The 13,649-nt window shown below is 61.8% G+C and overlaps 1 protein-coding gene across 1 annotated transcript in view; it reads right to left on the bottom strand.

Moving 5' to 3' along the window:
* Positions 1 to 2,176: 2,176 nt before the first annotated feature.
* LAMC3 (laminin subunit gamma 3) overlaps positions 2,177 to 13,649 on the bottom strand; it is a 19,987-nt gene continuing 8,514 nt past the window's right edge. Inside the window, 21 exon segments of the mRNA XM_019474061.1 lie at positions 2,177 to 2,549; positions 3,213 to 3,312; positions 3,516 to 3,662; positions 3,925 to 4,124; positions 4,237 to 4,339; positions 4,680 to 4,841; positions 4,965 to 5,109; positions 5,438 to 5,572; positions 5,869 to 5,945; positions 6,244 to 6,449; positions 6,904 to 7,042; positions 7,134 to 7,312; positions 7,393 to 7,535; positions 7,652 to 7,805; positions 8,151 to 8,396; positions 8,479 to 8,667; positions 10,573 to 10,791; positions 11,056 to 11,168; positions 11,400 to 11,598; positions 11,905 to 12,021; positions 13,566 to 13,649. Of these exon segments, the coding sequence (XP_019329606.1) occupies positions 2,299 to 2,549; positions 3,213 to 3,312; positions 3,516 to 3,662; positions 3,925 to 4,124; positions 4,237 to 4,339; positions 4,680 to 4,841; positions 4,965 to 5,109; positions 5,438 to 5,572; positions 5,869 to 5,945; positions 6,244 to 6,449; positions 6,904 to 7,042; positions 7,134 to 7,312; positions 7,393 to 7,535; positions 7,652 to 7,805; positions 8,151 to 8,396; positions 8,479 to 8,667; positions 10,573 to 10,791; positions 11,056 to 11,168; positions 11,400 to 11,598; positions 11,905 to 12,021; positions 13,566 to 13,649 (3,308 nt within the window). The 3' untranslated portion in view covers positions 2,177 to 2,298.

Genomic DNA, 13,649 nt, shown 5'->3' with positions numbered 1-13,649 from the left:
GGGAGCCGCTCCGGAGCCACCCCGGGGCAGGTGCCACCCCCTCCCCCCCGCACCGCCGTCTCGGGGCTCCCCGCTCGGGTACCGAGCACTGATTCCGGTGGCAGGTTTGCAAGGTGCCGTTTGGGAGCAACTCCGTGGCGTGATAAAGCACAACCGCTTGCAGGTCGATGCTGGATGAGCCCTGGAGCACGAGCAGCAGAAAAAGGCACCTACTGCAGGACAGACATGACCAAGCTGATGCGTGTCCTGGCCAGGATTTAATGTGGGCGGTTGCACTCAGCCCTCTCACTCCCCCTGCAATTGCAGCTAGACGCCTTTTTTTAAAGACTTCAAGTGGTTTTTAGTAGGAATTGTCAGACAGTTGCCCCATGCCACCCCAGAGCCAGCCGCATTTCAACCCCAGGTGCAGCTACCCTTGCTCTTTGAGAAAGCAGAAAGCGCAGGTACAGCGTGTGCCCCTCCTGTTGCCATGCACTCAGGCGGATGGGCAGCTCTGTATTATATTAAGAATTTTTAATGGATACAGCTCTAGGCAGGTGTCACCAGCTAAAAAAACAGAGTTCCAGGGAGAGCAGGAGGGAGGATGAACGATATCTTCAGCAGCAGGCACAAGGCAGAGGCTTGACATTTCTGTAACAGCAGCAAATTTGTGTGTTGATTGGAGACGTATAACTGTCTTCTCAGGGACATGGTAAGTGGCTGTGGCTCCCTGCCTCTCGGCCAAGCCGAATCATGCTGTGCTCTCACTGCTACACGGTTTTGCTTTTGCAGAGCTGTACTTGGGCAGTGAGAGGGGAGCCCCTGCCATTACATTCCTGCAGTGCTGCAGCTCTGGCACCCCACTCCTTGGGCAGCTTTTGTGCAGAATTAGGAGGAAGATGGGCTTGTTCACAGTAGGAAAATCCTGTGTCCCTTCCAGACCACTGGACCCATCGGAGACGACGCTGGGGGGATCCGATGTCTATGGCAGCAGTTTTACATATAGCATTACAAAAGACTTGAGTAAACCTGATTTCCAGCACTGTGAGCAGAAGAACACAGGTAAAACAGGTTAAAAAGTGAAGTGGACTCCAGCCTGGGGACTCGTTTCTGGTCTTACGGGAATGACTTCAGCTGCTACCTGGAGTCCCGGCACAGCCAGCGCAGGGTGGGCTGAACAAGGACCTGGCTCTGCTGCCTGCGTGGCCCCACAGACCAGCCCGCACGGGAGCATGGGGTGAACGCACATGCCTTTCCTTTAAAGGCGATACAGCCGCCGACCTCTGCCACCCAGTGGGAGTGACACTGGCAGGAGCTGGCCGTGTCCAGCTGCTCCCAGTTCAGCCCGCACTGGCTGCACAGCCTGGTGCCACCAGCCAGCTCCTCTCCAGTGGGGAGGGTGCGTGGGTGCTGATGCGGGGCTGTGGGTGATGCAGCTGCAAGTGTCAGCTCTCCCACCTCCCCGCCCCGCGCACTGCTATGCCACCCAGCCCCTGGGACTGCCGGCAATTGGGCTGGTTTATAGCCAGACCTGGTGACATCCAGTGAGCCAAGCAGAGCTGGGACAGGACACAAAGACCAGAGCTGTGGGCAGTGGCAACCTTGTGCTACCCTGGAGCAGGGGAACAGCAAGAGCAGAGCTGCTCTTACCCTGCAGCAGGCAGAGGATGCCCCACCTGCCTGCTGGGAGCTGGTTAAGGGTCCAGCTTTGCCTGTGCTTGGTCCCAGTTTAGTCCTCCCTGCTGCAAGCTCCCTTCCCCTGGGAAGCAGGCAAGCTGCGTGCCCTCCGGTGAGCAGCTCTCTGCCTGGCTTCACCATGATTCATCTCTGCACCTCTGCGACCACAGCACATGAGCATCGCACTCAGGGTGCAATGTGCAGCAGGACCAGCTTCCAGCATGCATGCAACAGCCTCTCTCATCTCCTGGGGCAGGAGGGACTGGCGAGCGTTACAGCTTTGGTACTTTACGTACTTGATAAGCTGTCCCTCCCCGGTGGTGACAGTTCTTCGTTCACTCTATGGTGAGAGACCAACCCAGTGATGGCTCCGTCTCCTGCACAGAAATGTCGGTGGACCCTGGTAGCTGGTTGTCCCCCCACTCCGAGGACAGAGCTGGGTGGCTGAAGACATGATGCCGCAGAGCGCTCAGGACACTGAGCCTGAACTGATGCAGATAAGGACCTGGGGCGTGATATTTTATGGAGGGCAGTATGAAGAGCAGCGGGAGGGATCGATGCTGGTGAACGCAGGGTGTCCTTCGCTCTGCTGGTCCCTGTGCAGGGGGGCACAGAGGTAACGGGGTGGTGGCCAGAGACCTGTCACTGCCACTTTGAGCAGCCCTCGGGAAGGCTCCGCAAAATGTCCTCAAGGTTCTGCTTGTCAGCCCGGATCTCAGCCAAGTCGCTCTCGAACGCCTGGATCTTCTCCTGCTGCCGCGCTGCCTCCTGCCGCAGCAGGCTGAGCTGGCCAGCCAGGGCACCCGGTGCAGCCAGGCGCCGCCACAGCCGCTCCAGCTGCAGCCGCCCGGCATTCAGCACCGCATCCACCTGCGTGGCCTGCTCCAGGTTGCCTGGGCAAGGGGAGAGGACATGGATCAGAGGCAGAGAGTCAGGCAGGAGAGGCTCTGACATGCTCCAGGGGCTCAGACCCTCAGCACCAGGCAAAATGGAGGGAGTGGGTGCAGTGGAGCACGGAGGCATTGCGATCGCTTCCCAGCGATCACAGATAAGCAAATAGGACTGTGGCTCCAGGGAGGGCCTTGGAACGTCTCTCTCTTACAGATGGGTGATGATTTCCACCCCTTTGCAAAACTCAGACGCAGGAGTCCTGGAGTGCTCAGAAATGTACCCAGATGATAAAAGCAGGAGGAGCTGGAGCAAAACCAACTAGCAAGAAGGAGCAAACCCAGCCCAGCACCTCCCTCAGCTCCAAAGGGACTGAGCCCTTGACCCAGCCCAGCTCCTGGAGACGCCAAGGGAGATCAGTGTCCCCACAGCAGGCATGAGCATGCACATTCAGCAAGCCCCAATTCATTCTGCACGAGGGCTTTCCTCGAAACATGAGCCCTCAAGAAGCTTTGCTAAGACCCTGAGCAATCTCAGCTGAAGGGCACCCAGCTCAGCCCGGATGGCCAACAAGCAGGAGACTCAGCACCCGCGAGCAGGAGAGCCCCAGACCCCGACAGCCTGGCCATTCCCCGGGAGCCTGCACCCCACTCCGGCCTGGGTCTCACCTAGGCTGCTCAGCAGGTCGTTCAGGGTCTCGATGTCTGAGATGAGCGAGCCCCGGGCTTCCTGGAGACTTTTTGCCATCTCACTCACCTCTGTCCCCACCTTCCAACACAGACAGACACCCAAATCAGGGACATCATTGACCCATGGCTGGACAGGAGAGGGGAGGGGATCCCAGGAACAGCCCCAGGGGATTCCCTGTACAGCAGAGCCCAAAAGCTCGGTTGCTCCCTATGCTCTGGGCTGTGGGCAAAGTCCATTCCAGGCTCTGGAGTACACAAACTGCCTGAGGGGACCCGACTCACCTGGTGTGCTTCCTCCAGGTCCTCCCTGAGCTTCTCAGCCACATGCTGCTGCCGGGAGAGCTCCCGCCGGGTATCATTGGCACGCGTGGCAAGCTGGCTGGTGTGCTTGCGGGCCTGCTTGCTCTCCTGCAGCAAAGCCTGTGCCTTCTGCGAAAGAATAGAGATGGGGACAGTCACCTGGGGATGTGCAGGGGGACCAGGACTCCCAGGCTGGGGCCCTGGTTGGATGCACCCCACCAGTCTGCTTGCAGACAAGGGTGGGCTGTGCTGGAGGGGCAGCAGAAGCTGTATTTGGGAGCTCTGTGGCCCTGCCTGCAACAGGCTGGGCTCTGCCTGTGATGGCTGCCAGCCTGGCTGTGCCCCGCAGCGCAGCACGAGCTCCCTGCACCCCACATCCCTCCGCTCGGACCTTGGCACTCTCCCCAGAGACTTGCTCAGCCTCCCCAGCCATCCTCCGGGCTGTGGTGGAGATGGACAAGGAGTTTCCCAGTGTCTTCTCTGCCTGTTTAATCTTCCTCTGGGCCTCCACCATCGCCCTGTCCCGCACAAGTGTCATCCTCCTGCTCAGGGCAGCCTGGCCCTTCCGATGCCCCAGCACCTTCCTCATGCCTGCGGGGACAACCCGGCTGTCACCGAACTGGCTCTTTCTCCCCTTGGCATCCAGAGCCAGCGTGGTGAGAGACGAGCTGTGGCCGGAGATGCTCTGGCTGGTGCCTTTTACCTTCCAAGCTGGCCAGGAGGGACTCTGCATCAGAGAGCACAGCTTTTCCATGCGAGACGGCTGAGGTGGCCGTGCTGTGGGCAGAGCCAGCCCGGTCCCGCAGCTGGGGAGAGGAGAGCAGGAGTGAGGCTGGGGAGGGGGCAAAGAGCTGCACCCAGCTGGGAAATGTGGGACCCAGCCCGCTCCCACTTGGCAGGCGAGCTCCTTGGGAGATCTGGGAGCCTGAGGGGAGATGTCTCCCAAAGCATTTGCTCCCAACCTCCTGGCTGCAGGCATGGTCCCTCCAGTTGCTGGAGCAGAGGGGCTGGGACTCACCCACCCCCCTGTGCCCTGGGTGGGAGGCAGGATAGGGATGCACCCAGCATGCCCACAGCTCTGGCTAGAACAGGGGGCCCCCATCACTTATTTTGCAGGGACACCACATGCAAGCCAGCAGCAATTACCTGCTCGAAGCCACGAGTCCTCTGCAGCTCCTGGCGTAATCTGGCTGCCAGAGCACGGGACGCCTCGATGGCCTGCAGAGCTGATGACTCCTGCACCTCCGCTGCCTGCTCCAGCGCCGCCAGGTCCTGTGCCAGGGCTCCAGCCTGTGCCGGCAGTGCCTGCTGAGGGGTCAGGGATGCCAAAGGCTCCATGAGAGCATCTCCCAGTCCGGGAGGCAGCGCTGCCCAGTGGATAAAGCTAGGGGTAGGGATGCAAACAGGAGCCTTAGCTTGGACACTGCTCACCTGCCCCAGTGCAGCCACCTGCAGAAGTTTCTCGGCCATGTCTGTGTTTGCCTGCTGCACAGCAGCGAAAGCTCTCCTGGCCTCCACTGCCACCTCCGCCACGCCAGCGCCCAGCTCCTCCTGTGCCCGCTGGATTTCTTCATACCTACGTGGACAGGACACTGCTGTCACCCGGGGCCCTCCGGTCCCTCAAAAGATGGAGATGACAGCTTGAGACCTGGCCCCGGACACAGATGTAGGGGGAAATGCTGGGTGAAAGGGCGTGAAACACCCACAGCACGGAGTACCCTGGGTCTCCACTTTGCAACACTGTGGTGCAATGAGTTTGACGGGACTCAGTCATGTCCCTGTGGGGCAGGTGCCAAACCACCATGACTGAATCCTGTAACAGGGACCTGGCCAGAGGCAAGGTGCTGCAGTGCCCTGCCAGCCCCCCCCTTGCTGCCAGCCCCCCATTTCTGCCAGTCCCTCACCCGGCCTCCAGCTCACGCTGCACCTCCTGCGTCGCATTCCCCTCCAGCAGGCTCCGCAGGAGCTCGGAGCTGGTGTTGGAGGCACGCAGCGCTCTCCTGACCACCGCCTCCACCTGCGCCATGGCATCCTTGTGGCTGCAGGGACAAAGGCACCCAGAGAGCTAATATTAGGATCGGCCTCCTGGGAAAGGAGCGGCCATCCCACACACCCAGCCGGGCAGGCAGCCTCCTCTGCCTGTGCATGCCAGGATCAGACAGGGTCAGGCTCACATGGACCCTCTGCAATGGGGACCGCGAAGCCCAGGCTCAGGGCTCCCATGTCTCCATCCATCACTGCCAGCCATGAGCAGAGAGCCGGGAAGGGAAGGAGGGTCCCAGCACAGCGGCTGTCCTGGCTGATACAGCCCGTGGTGCGGGACTTGCAGGTGTACCTCTCGGCCAGCTCCTGCGCCTCCAGCACCCAGCGGCTCCAGTTTGTGGGCTGCCGAGGGATTTCCTGGGGAATCTCCTTGAAATGCAAACAGCAGCAGTGAGACCCCAGTGGGGAGCAGGGAACCCCGGACCCTACCAGCCCAACACCAATGAGAACCTCCCAAAGGGCTGGAGGAGGTTTGCAAACAGGAGCGAGCAAGGGAAATAGCTCCTCTTGACTCAGCTGCAAGGAGGGCTATACCCACGCGGACCCTGGGCTTTCCCACTCACCCGCGGTGCTGGTCACATCCCACCCCACCAGTCCTGCACATCCCACTGCCCTCTAGGATGGCCACCAGACCGCCCAGGAGCCCGGGGCTGGTGGGAGCCCGCACCATGGTAGCCAGGGTGTCTGCAGCGTGCAGAATCTCCCGCTGCGCCGACTGCAGCACGGCCCCGATCTCTGACAGCAGGATGCAGGTCTTGGGGGGTCCGTGGCCGGAGCAGCCGGTGGCCTGGCTGGTGTTGCTGAGACGGCCCTGTGCGGTGCCCAGCGCCCCTGCCAGCCGTCTCACCTGCGCTGAGAGGGCAGCCCGGGCACCTGTGGGCAGCACAAGCAGCTGCTCGTTGCCCACAGAGGTGCTCGGGGCTCCCCACTTGCCTGTGGGGCTGCCCCATGGCTGAGCACCCCCTCTTCTGCCTGCTAATGAAAGGGAAAGAGTCCCTCCCGGGTGCTCAGGAGTGACCCAGGGATGCAGCACCCAAAGGGCACCCCGTGTGCCGATGCTCAGCCCCCAGTAATGCCCATCACCAGCTGCTCCAAAACCTCATGGGTGCAAGTATCCCTACGGTGCTCTGTCCTGCACAAAAAGGCATGGGCCCCCCCAGCTGTCCTCCCCCTCTCGGTCACCCCATCGCCCGTGCTGAGCCCAGCACTGACCTGGGACCTCCTTGCACCCAACCCAGCATGTCACACCACCCTGCGGGAGCAGAGAGTCCCCGGAAGGGTGATGTGGGGCTCCCCCCTAGGTGGAGGGAAGGGGTGTCCCCCATACCTTGCAGGAGGTAAGGGCTGGGCAGTCCGTCTCCCCGGGGCACATCTCCCAGCATGGGGGACTGGTCTGGGCGGGCGTCGCAGCCTGGTTTTTGCAGCCATTCCTCCATCTCCTGCAGCCTGGCCTTCAGCCGGTCGGCCTGCGGGCGAGAAGTGGGGGGGACATGGGGGACGGTGAGGCAGTGCGGGGGCCGGGGCACTGCACCCGCCTCAGCAGGGCACGGGCTGTACCTCGTCCTTCACCAGCCCATAGCAGGCAGGACACTGCTGGCAGCGGGAGCTCAGCGGGTCGGGGAAGAAGTTGGCCTGGCACCGGTCGCACTTGTAGCCCATGAAGCCGGGGCGGCAGAGGCAGGTGCTGTTCTCATGGCACTGTGGGGTGATGGAGCCCAGCGGGGAGCAGTTGCAGGCTGCAACGGTGGCAGAAAGGTGTCACACTGTGGCTGCCAGCCCCGGTTAGGGACTGAGGCGCGGTCCCCATCCCCGTTACCTCGGCAGCCCCTGGCTGAGAAGCCGAAGAAGCCGTGGTGGCATTGGTCGCATTGCTTCCCCGCAACGCCCGGCTGGCAGGAGCACTGCCCCGTCAGCGCGTGGCACTCGCTCTCCCGTGACCCTGTCGAGTGGCACTCACAGCTGGCACCGAGAGGTGGAAAGTGATGAGCAAGCAATGGTTGCAAAGAGCAGAGACCAGAGCCGGGGACGCAGAGCAACCGCAGTCCCCTCGCAGCCCCACGCCGTGCCCTACATACCTCTTGCACCCCACGGCGGGCTGCAGGCCGTAGTAGCCGGGCTGGCAGAGCCCACAGGCTCTGCCCGTCACGTGTGGGAGGCAGTGGCACTGGCCTGTGCCGGGATCGCAGCCCTCCAGCCCTGGGGCTGAGCCGTCGGGGTTGCAATCACAAGCTATGGGAGACAAAATACTGCTTACACCCCAGCACAGGGCTGGTGGATGGGGCAGCGGGAATGGGGAGCCGGGGCTGAGCCCCTCACAACGTGGAGGGCCACGTCCTCCCCATCAAACAGGGCTCCAAGAGTCTGAACCCCTGCAGACCGGGGTATCTCCAGGGAAGGACGGCAGCAGAGAGAGGGGGCAGAGGCCATTCCTGAGCATTTGAGGCCAACCCGGACCATCCATCAGCCCTTAAACCCGCTGGGCATCCCCCTTCCACCCTCTGCCTCCAGTGCTGGGATGATTTTGGCTGTGGTGGGACCCACGGGAGCAGGGCCAGCCCTTGGGGCTGTACGTACGTGCACACTTCCCAGCGGGGTCGGGAGCCAGCGCATCCCCATAGAAGCCCGGCCGACACCTCTCACAGTGCTCGCCCGTCGTGTTGTACAGGCAGCGCAGGCACCGGCCGGACACAGGGTCGCAGTTCCCCACGGCGTTGAGATCCACGTTCTTGTGACACTGGCAGGGGATGCAGGGATGCACGGGGCCCCTCTGCCCCAGGGGGTCCCCAAAAAACCCATCATCGCAGAGCTCACAGCGTTTTCCTGGGGAAGACGAAAAGGTGGGGAGGGTCCGGCTGTGCCAGCGTTGCCTGCGGCTCCCTCGCCTGCCCACCCCCAGCCTCACCTCTCTGCCCTGGGGGGCAGTGGGTGCAGACCACCTCCCCGCTGCCAGGCACCTCGGTGCAGGGCGAGTGGCCGGGGCAGGGGCACGGCTTGCAGTCATCAAAGCGCCCTATGAAGGGGTTGCCATAAAACCCAGGGCTGCAGCGCTCGCAGGAGGGACCTTCTGTATTGTGCAAGCACTGGCAGTGCCCTGCAAGGAGGAAAACGGAGCTGAGGGTCTGCAAAAACCCAGCCCCAAATAACAGCAGGGACCACGGGAGGGATAGAGAGCCAAGTGCTGAGCGTGGCACACTGTGGGTGCCGAGAGGGATGCGCAGCTCCAGCCAAGGGATCACTCTGGGATTGCACATCCCCAACCAGGACTCAGAACACTTTCCCTCCCTGCCCCGTCCTTGCTCAAGGGAGAAGGTTTTGGAGATGACGCCGGGGCCTCAGTGCCAGCCCCGCGCTCCCCCGCGGCACGGGGATGAGGCGGCGCTGGCGCATGCAGGCAGCACCGTCAATATGCACGGAGTCTGTCAGCGCCTGCGATAATCGACAACACATTTCTCAGCGACGAGGCGCGTTGTTTCCAGCCTGTCATGGAAAACACAAGCAGCCAGCCGGCACCCAGTGGGGAGTGAGCGTCTCCTCGTGAGCCGAGCCGGTGAGTCACGGCCTTCCGAAATCAGCTGGGAGGAGGAGGAGGAGGAGGAGGAAGGATGCTCAAGGAACCCCCCCACCTCCAGGCAGATGCTCTGCTTGACTGGAGAGAGAGAAGGAGCCAGGGGGAGGATTTTGCCCCATGATTTGTGGGATGGGGTCATACCAGGCGGCTTGCGCAGGAAGGAACAGGCATTTTTCCATTTTCCCCACATCCAGGCGGAGCCGGACGATGGAAAAGAAAGGAAAAGCAAGTGGCGGGAAGGAGTGGAAAAATAAACGAAAGGAAGCATGCGGGCTGGCTCGGGCTGGCAGCGCCTGGGCCAGGACATCAAAAGCCTGGCCCCGTCCCTGGGGATTGTGCGGTTGGCGGCGCCAGCTCCGGCTCTGCGAGACGAAGGGCGAGTTTGCAGAGTTCCTGCCGCGTTTCCACTGGCAGGGCAGGGGCACTTGCTGAGCACAACGCCTCTTCCAGCCCGGCCATACACTACTGTCGCTCCTGACCGAGGGGAGCCAGCCAGCGAGGAGCCCCAGGGACTCTGTCCGGGTACCAAATGCATCATCTTATTTCCAAGCTCTTTTCAGCGCCGATCAGAGCTGCCGCTTTCTGCAGGGGTGGATGAGGAGCAAGGCAGCATCTCACGAGCCCCTCACGGCTCTGATCTGCCTTTCCCTGAGGCTGACAGCAGCAAGGCTGGTGCTGGATTCACACAACCATCTCAAGCTCCAGGGCAGTGGTTTGCAATCCTGCCTCCTTTCCCCAGCCAAAGCCATCCAGACACTTTGCCTGGCAGGAGAGGAGAGAGCCAGCACCCCACGAACCACCCCAGACACAGCCATGCTGCCCTGAAAACTTTGCTTTTGCTTTTTCCTCCCTTCAAGCCACAGTCCCTGCTGCGGTCACACACCTCTGAGCTGGATCTGGAGGCAGAGCAGGGCTTGGGCTGGCAGCACGACAGCCGGCCCCCTCTGGTGCCTTCCCACACGCCTGGTACCGCTGTATTTTCCTGCTCTTTTACTTGTTTCTCTGCTCAGGTTCACCCCCAGTTTGCAGGCGCCAGGGCTGCGCCCAGTCCTGCTCCGCTCCTCAGGCAGCGATGCTGCCTGCGAGACCCATCCTGACAAAACCCTCTGCCTCGCTCCTGGCCCTGATCCCTGCCTCCCCTGCCCCACTGAGGACCAGCACCTTTCCTTTCTCCTCCTTTAAGATCATAAAGTACCATGAAAGATGCCCCTCTTATAAATTACCACCGTTATTGCAGTTTGCTAATTATCTCTGTCTCTGCGGTTATGAACCCAGTCCCTATAACCAGCCAAGCAATTCAGCTTGCAAGTTTGGGGTACCGCAACCTCACGGATGGTTTCCAGCATCGCTCAGAAACAAGCAAAGACATGAAATTTGTCACCCGTGCACGCAGCGATGGGCTGAGTGGAGGGGCCGGAGGGTGCGCACCTGTGAGGGGGTGGCAGTCTCCGTGCTGGTTGCAGGCGCAGGGCACGCAGCTGATGAAGGGGCTGCCGAAGGGGATCTCCCGCTTGAAGCCGGGCGCGCAGGACTGGCAGAACTGCCCGGCGTAGCCTAGAGGACACGTGCACTCCTCCACCCAGCCTGCCTGCGCCCCTGGCCCAGGGCGAGCGGACGTGAGCTGGACCTCGCTGAGGGACAGCCTGCCTGCGAGAGGAGAGAGCAGCGTGAGAATGGGATGGCACGTCCCCCGGCCCTGCTCTCTCCACCCTGCCTGGAAATGCTCCAGACAGGCGTAAAAGACCCCAAAATACCTCCTAGAGAGCCCAGGGGTGTTCACAGAGAGGAGCAAGCCCCTGCACCAACACACCCTCTGCAATGCCTCTTGTCCCTGAGAGCCTGATGCTGCTTCGATGTCCCCAGCCCCATCCCAGCTTGGTCCCCATGGGGATGTTGCATGGAGCCACCCACCTTGCACAGGGCCACGGCTCACGCGGAGGCGGAGGCCAGTCAGGTTGGAGAGCAGGCGCTGGAAGCTGAAGGCTGACAGCGAAGGCTCCGCACCCTCCTCTGCCTCGTGCAGCCTGTTGGAGAAGGAGCGTGGGAGGAAGGACAGGGCCAGCCTGACAGCCACACGCCGCAGCACAGCTCAGCTCCCCGACTGGGACCCGGGCGCAGCAGTGGGGGCACAGTTAAATCCCCGAGGGGGGGCAGGGAGCGGGGCTGAACCCCACAGCACAGGGCAGCCCAGGCAAGATCAGACACGCTGTGTCCCAACGCCCAGCTGAGGTTCCCCAAAATGCCGTGACGGGTACCTGAAGGTGACAGCCTGCTTTCCATGCTGGGGCTGGCTCTCGCTGCTGGACATGGTGATCTCCATCCCCTCGCCCTCCAGCACCAGCTGGACCCGGAGCAGGGGCACCCCGGTCTCCATCCCCGTCCCGTTCCCCTCTGCTCCCAGCAGCAGAGACAGGAGCTGCCCATAACTGAGACGCTGGTTCTGCAGAAACTTCTCTGCAAGGAGAAAGAGAAGGAAAGTCTGTAGGACATGGATGCACCAACTCTGCTGGGGATCCCAGCACGGTCCTGTTCCCACCAGCATCACCAGGAGCCACGGTCACTCTCCTAGAGCAGGGCTAGCTCCAACCTGCCCTCCCAGGGTCCCGGTCTACCGCTCCAATCCCCCCCACTGCCTTGTGTTATTGAAACACGCTCAGCTCTGGGATGGAGCCCAGCGCCTCATGCGGTGGGATGTCCCACGGGAGCACCAGGGGGTCCCCATGGCAGAGCAGGACCCCAGGGATGCGGCACGCATGATACCTGGTGCAAGAAAATCCACCGGCTCCTCTCCGTCCCACTCGGTGACAATCTCTCCATCAACCCAATGCAGAGGCAGGTCCACGGTGCCCGGAGCTGTGGCAGCCCAGCCCTCCAGCCCTGCGTGATGGCACCACAGTGGTGCACAGGTGAAGAGAGCAGTGAGTCCCCGCCAGCCCAGCACCAGCCGGGTACTGCTTTCAGGGGCTCTGTCCCTCCTCCCGAGACTCTCCAGGGTCTTGTAAGGGGCCAGCACTTTGTAACACCCTGCTCCACTCGGGCTCTGCGCTCTCACGCACCAGAGAGTGGCCCTAGCCGTGCCCCCCCATCTGTTTATTTTCTTAGATTTGGAGGAAATTGTTATCTTTAAACTTTTGCCCCCCTGCCTGTGCTGCAGTTCCTGTGGGCTGGAAAGTACAGGAAGCCCAGGGAGAGACAGGGCGTAATTGCATTAAGTTGGTTTCCTTCGGAAATCAGTTAAACTCCCCCTCCGCTCCCCAGGGTTAGTTATTTCTTCCAGCCCTGGGCACCCACAGCACGAACACTTGGAAATCTCTCCCCGGCTATCGAGTGGGCTGCCCTCGATTATCAAATAATTCCAAATTTGGACCCTTTCACCCAGCACGGGAAACTTCCAGCTGATCCAGCTCAGCTGCAGACTGGGGAGTGCTTTGGGGAGCGGGGCTGTAGGAGGGCTGGTGGCTGCGCCCTGCCCCACGCTGCCTGGCCGCGCTGAGCCTCTTGCAACCCAGCCCAGGGCTCTGCCAAATCCGTCCCTAAAGGAGCAGCCCCAAATTGTCTGCATGAAGGGTGGAAAAAAGACACGGTCTGAAGCCTGGCTCTGTTTCAAGGCCATGGAAGACATGAGAGCAGTGCAGCAATTGGCAGCTTGGTTTAAAGGCAATCAGGATAAACCCGCGCCTGGCGTGTTCACCTCCATCTGCTTGCTGGCATGTGCACCTTGTCCGGGTACAGGCAAGGCAGAGAGCCGGGCTGCCCGTGACGGGTGCCTGTACCCTGCCGGGGTGCAGGTGGGGGTCCCAGTGAGCAGGGGCTGCAGCAGGGGCCGTGGTGTGCCCGCAGCGGGGGCTGCACGCATTGGGCTATGCGGCAGATGGCAGGGTTTCCCCAAACATCCCGCACACATCCAGCCCTGCCACGCACAGCCCTGGCTGCAGCTGGGCAAGAGCATCCCATCCCGCTCCCCCAGCCCCCATCTGCGCTGCCCCGTCCCAGCCAAGGATGGGGAGAGAAGGGAACAAGGAGGATAGTTCCCACCAGGCTCCATCCTTTTAGTTTTTATCTTTCTGAGCTGATTTTTAGTGCTCCTGCAGTCCCTGGTGTGGTGGGATGGCCATGCCTGGCCCCGCAGCCCTCCCTGAGCCATGCACAGCCCCAGGAGCAGGTCGGCATGGAGGGATGCCACGGGGAGCCAGCGAGAGCCCGTCCCCACGGAGCTGGGGGCAAAAGCAGAGGTTTAACAGCAAAATAGGGGTCAGCCAGAGAAATCACCCTCAGCCATCACCACCAGTCAACCCCAAAGGGGGATGCTCAGCCCCAGAGCAGGGTGCTCAGCCCCAGCTTTCCCAAACTGCTGGAGTTTTTTGGCTTGACTTGGCGCAGCTGTGCCCTCCGTTTCACCTGGGGCTGGGGGGTTGTGGTACCTTGGCTGAAGTCAGAGCGGACGTGGGTCACCTCGTAGCTGTCTGCCGCCGTGCAGGCAGTGGAGTGGCCGTAGCAGAAGCAGC

The sequence above is a fragment of the Aptenodytes forsteri genome, unplaced genomic scaffold, assembly GCF_000699145.1.
Source record: "Aptenodytes forsteri isolate BGI_AS27 unplaced genomic scaffold, ASM69914v1 Scaffold136, whole genome shotgun sequence".
NCBI classification, from domain to species: domain Eukaryota; kingdom Metazoa; phylum Chordata; class Aves; order Sphenisciformes; family Spheniscidae; genus Aptenodytes; species Aptenodytes forsteri.
The sequence above is the reverse complement of the archived record's forward strand: the minus strand, read 5'-3'. Positions and strand labels throughout refer to the sequence as shown.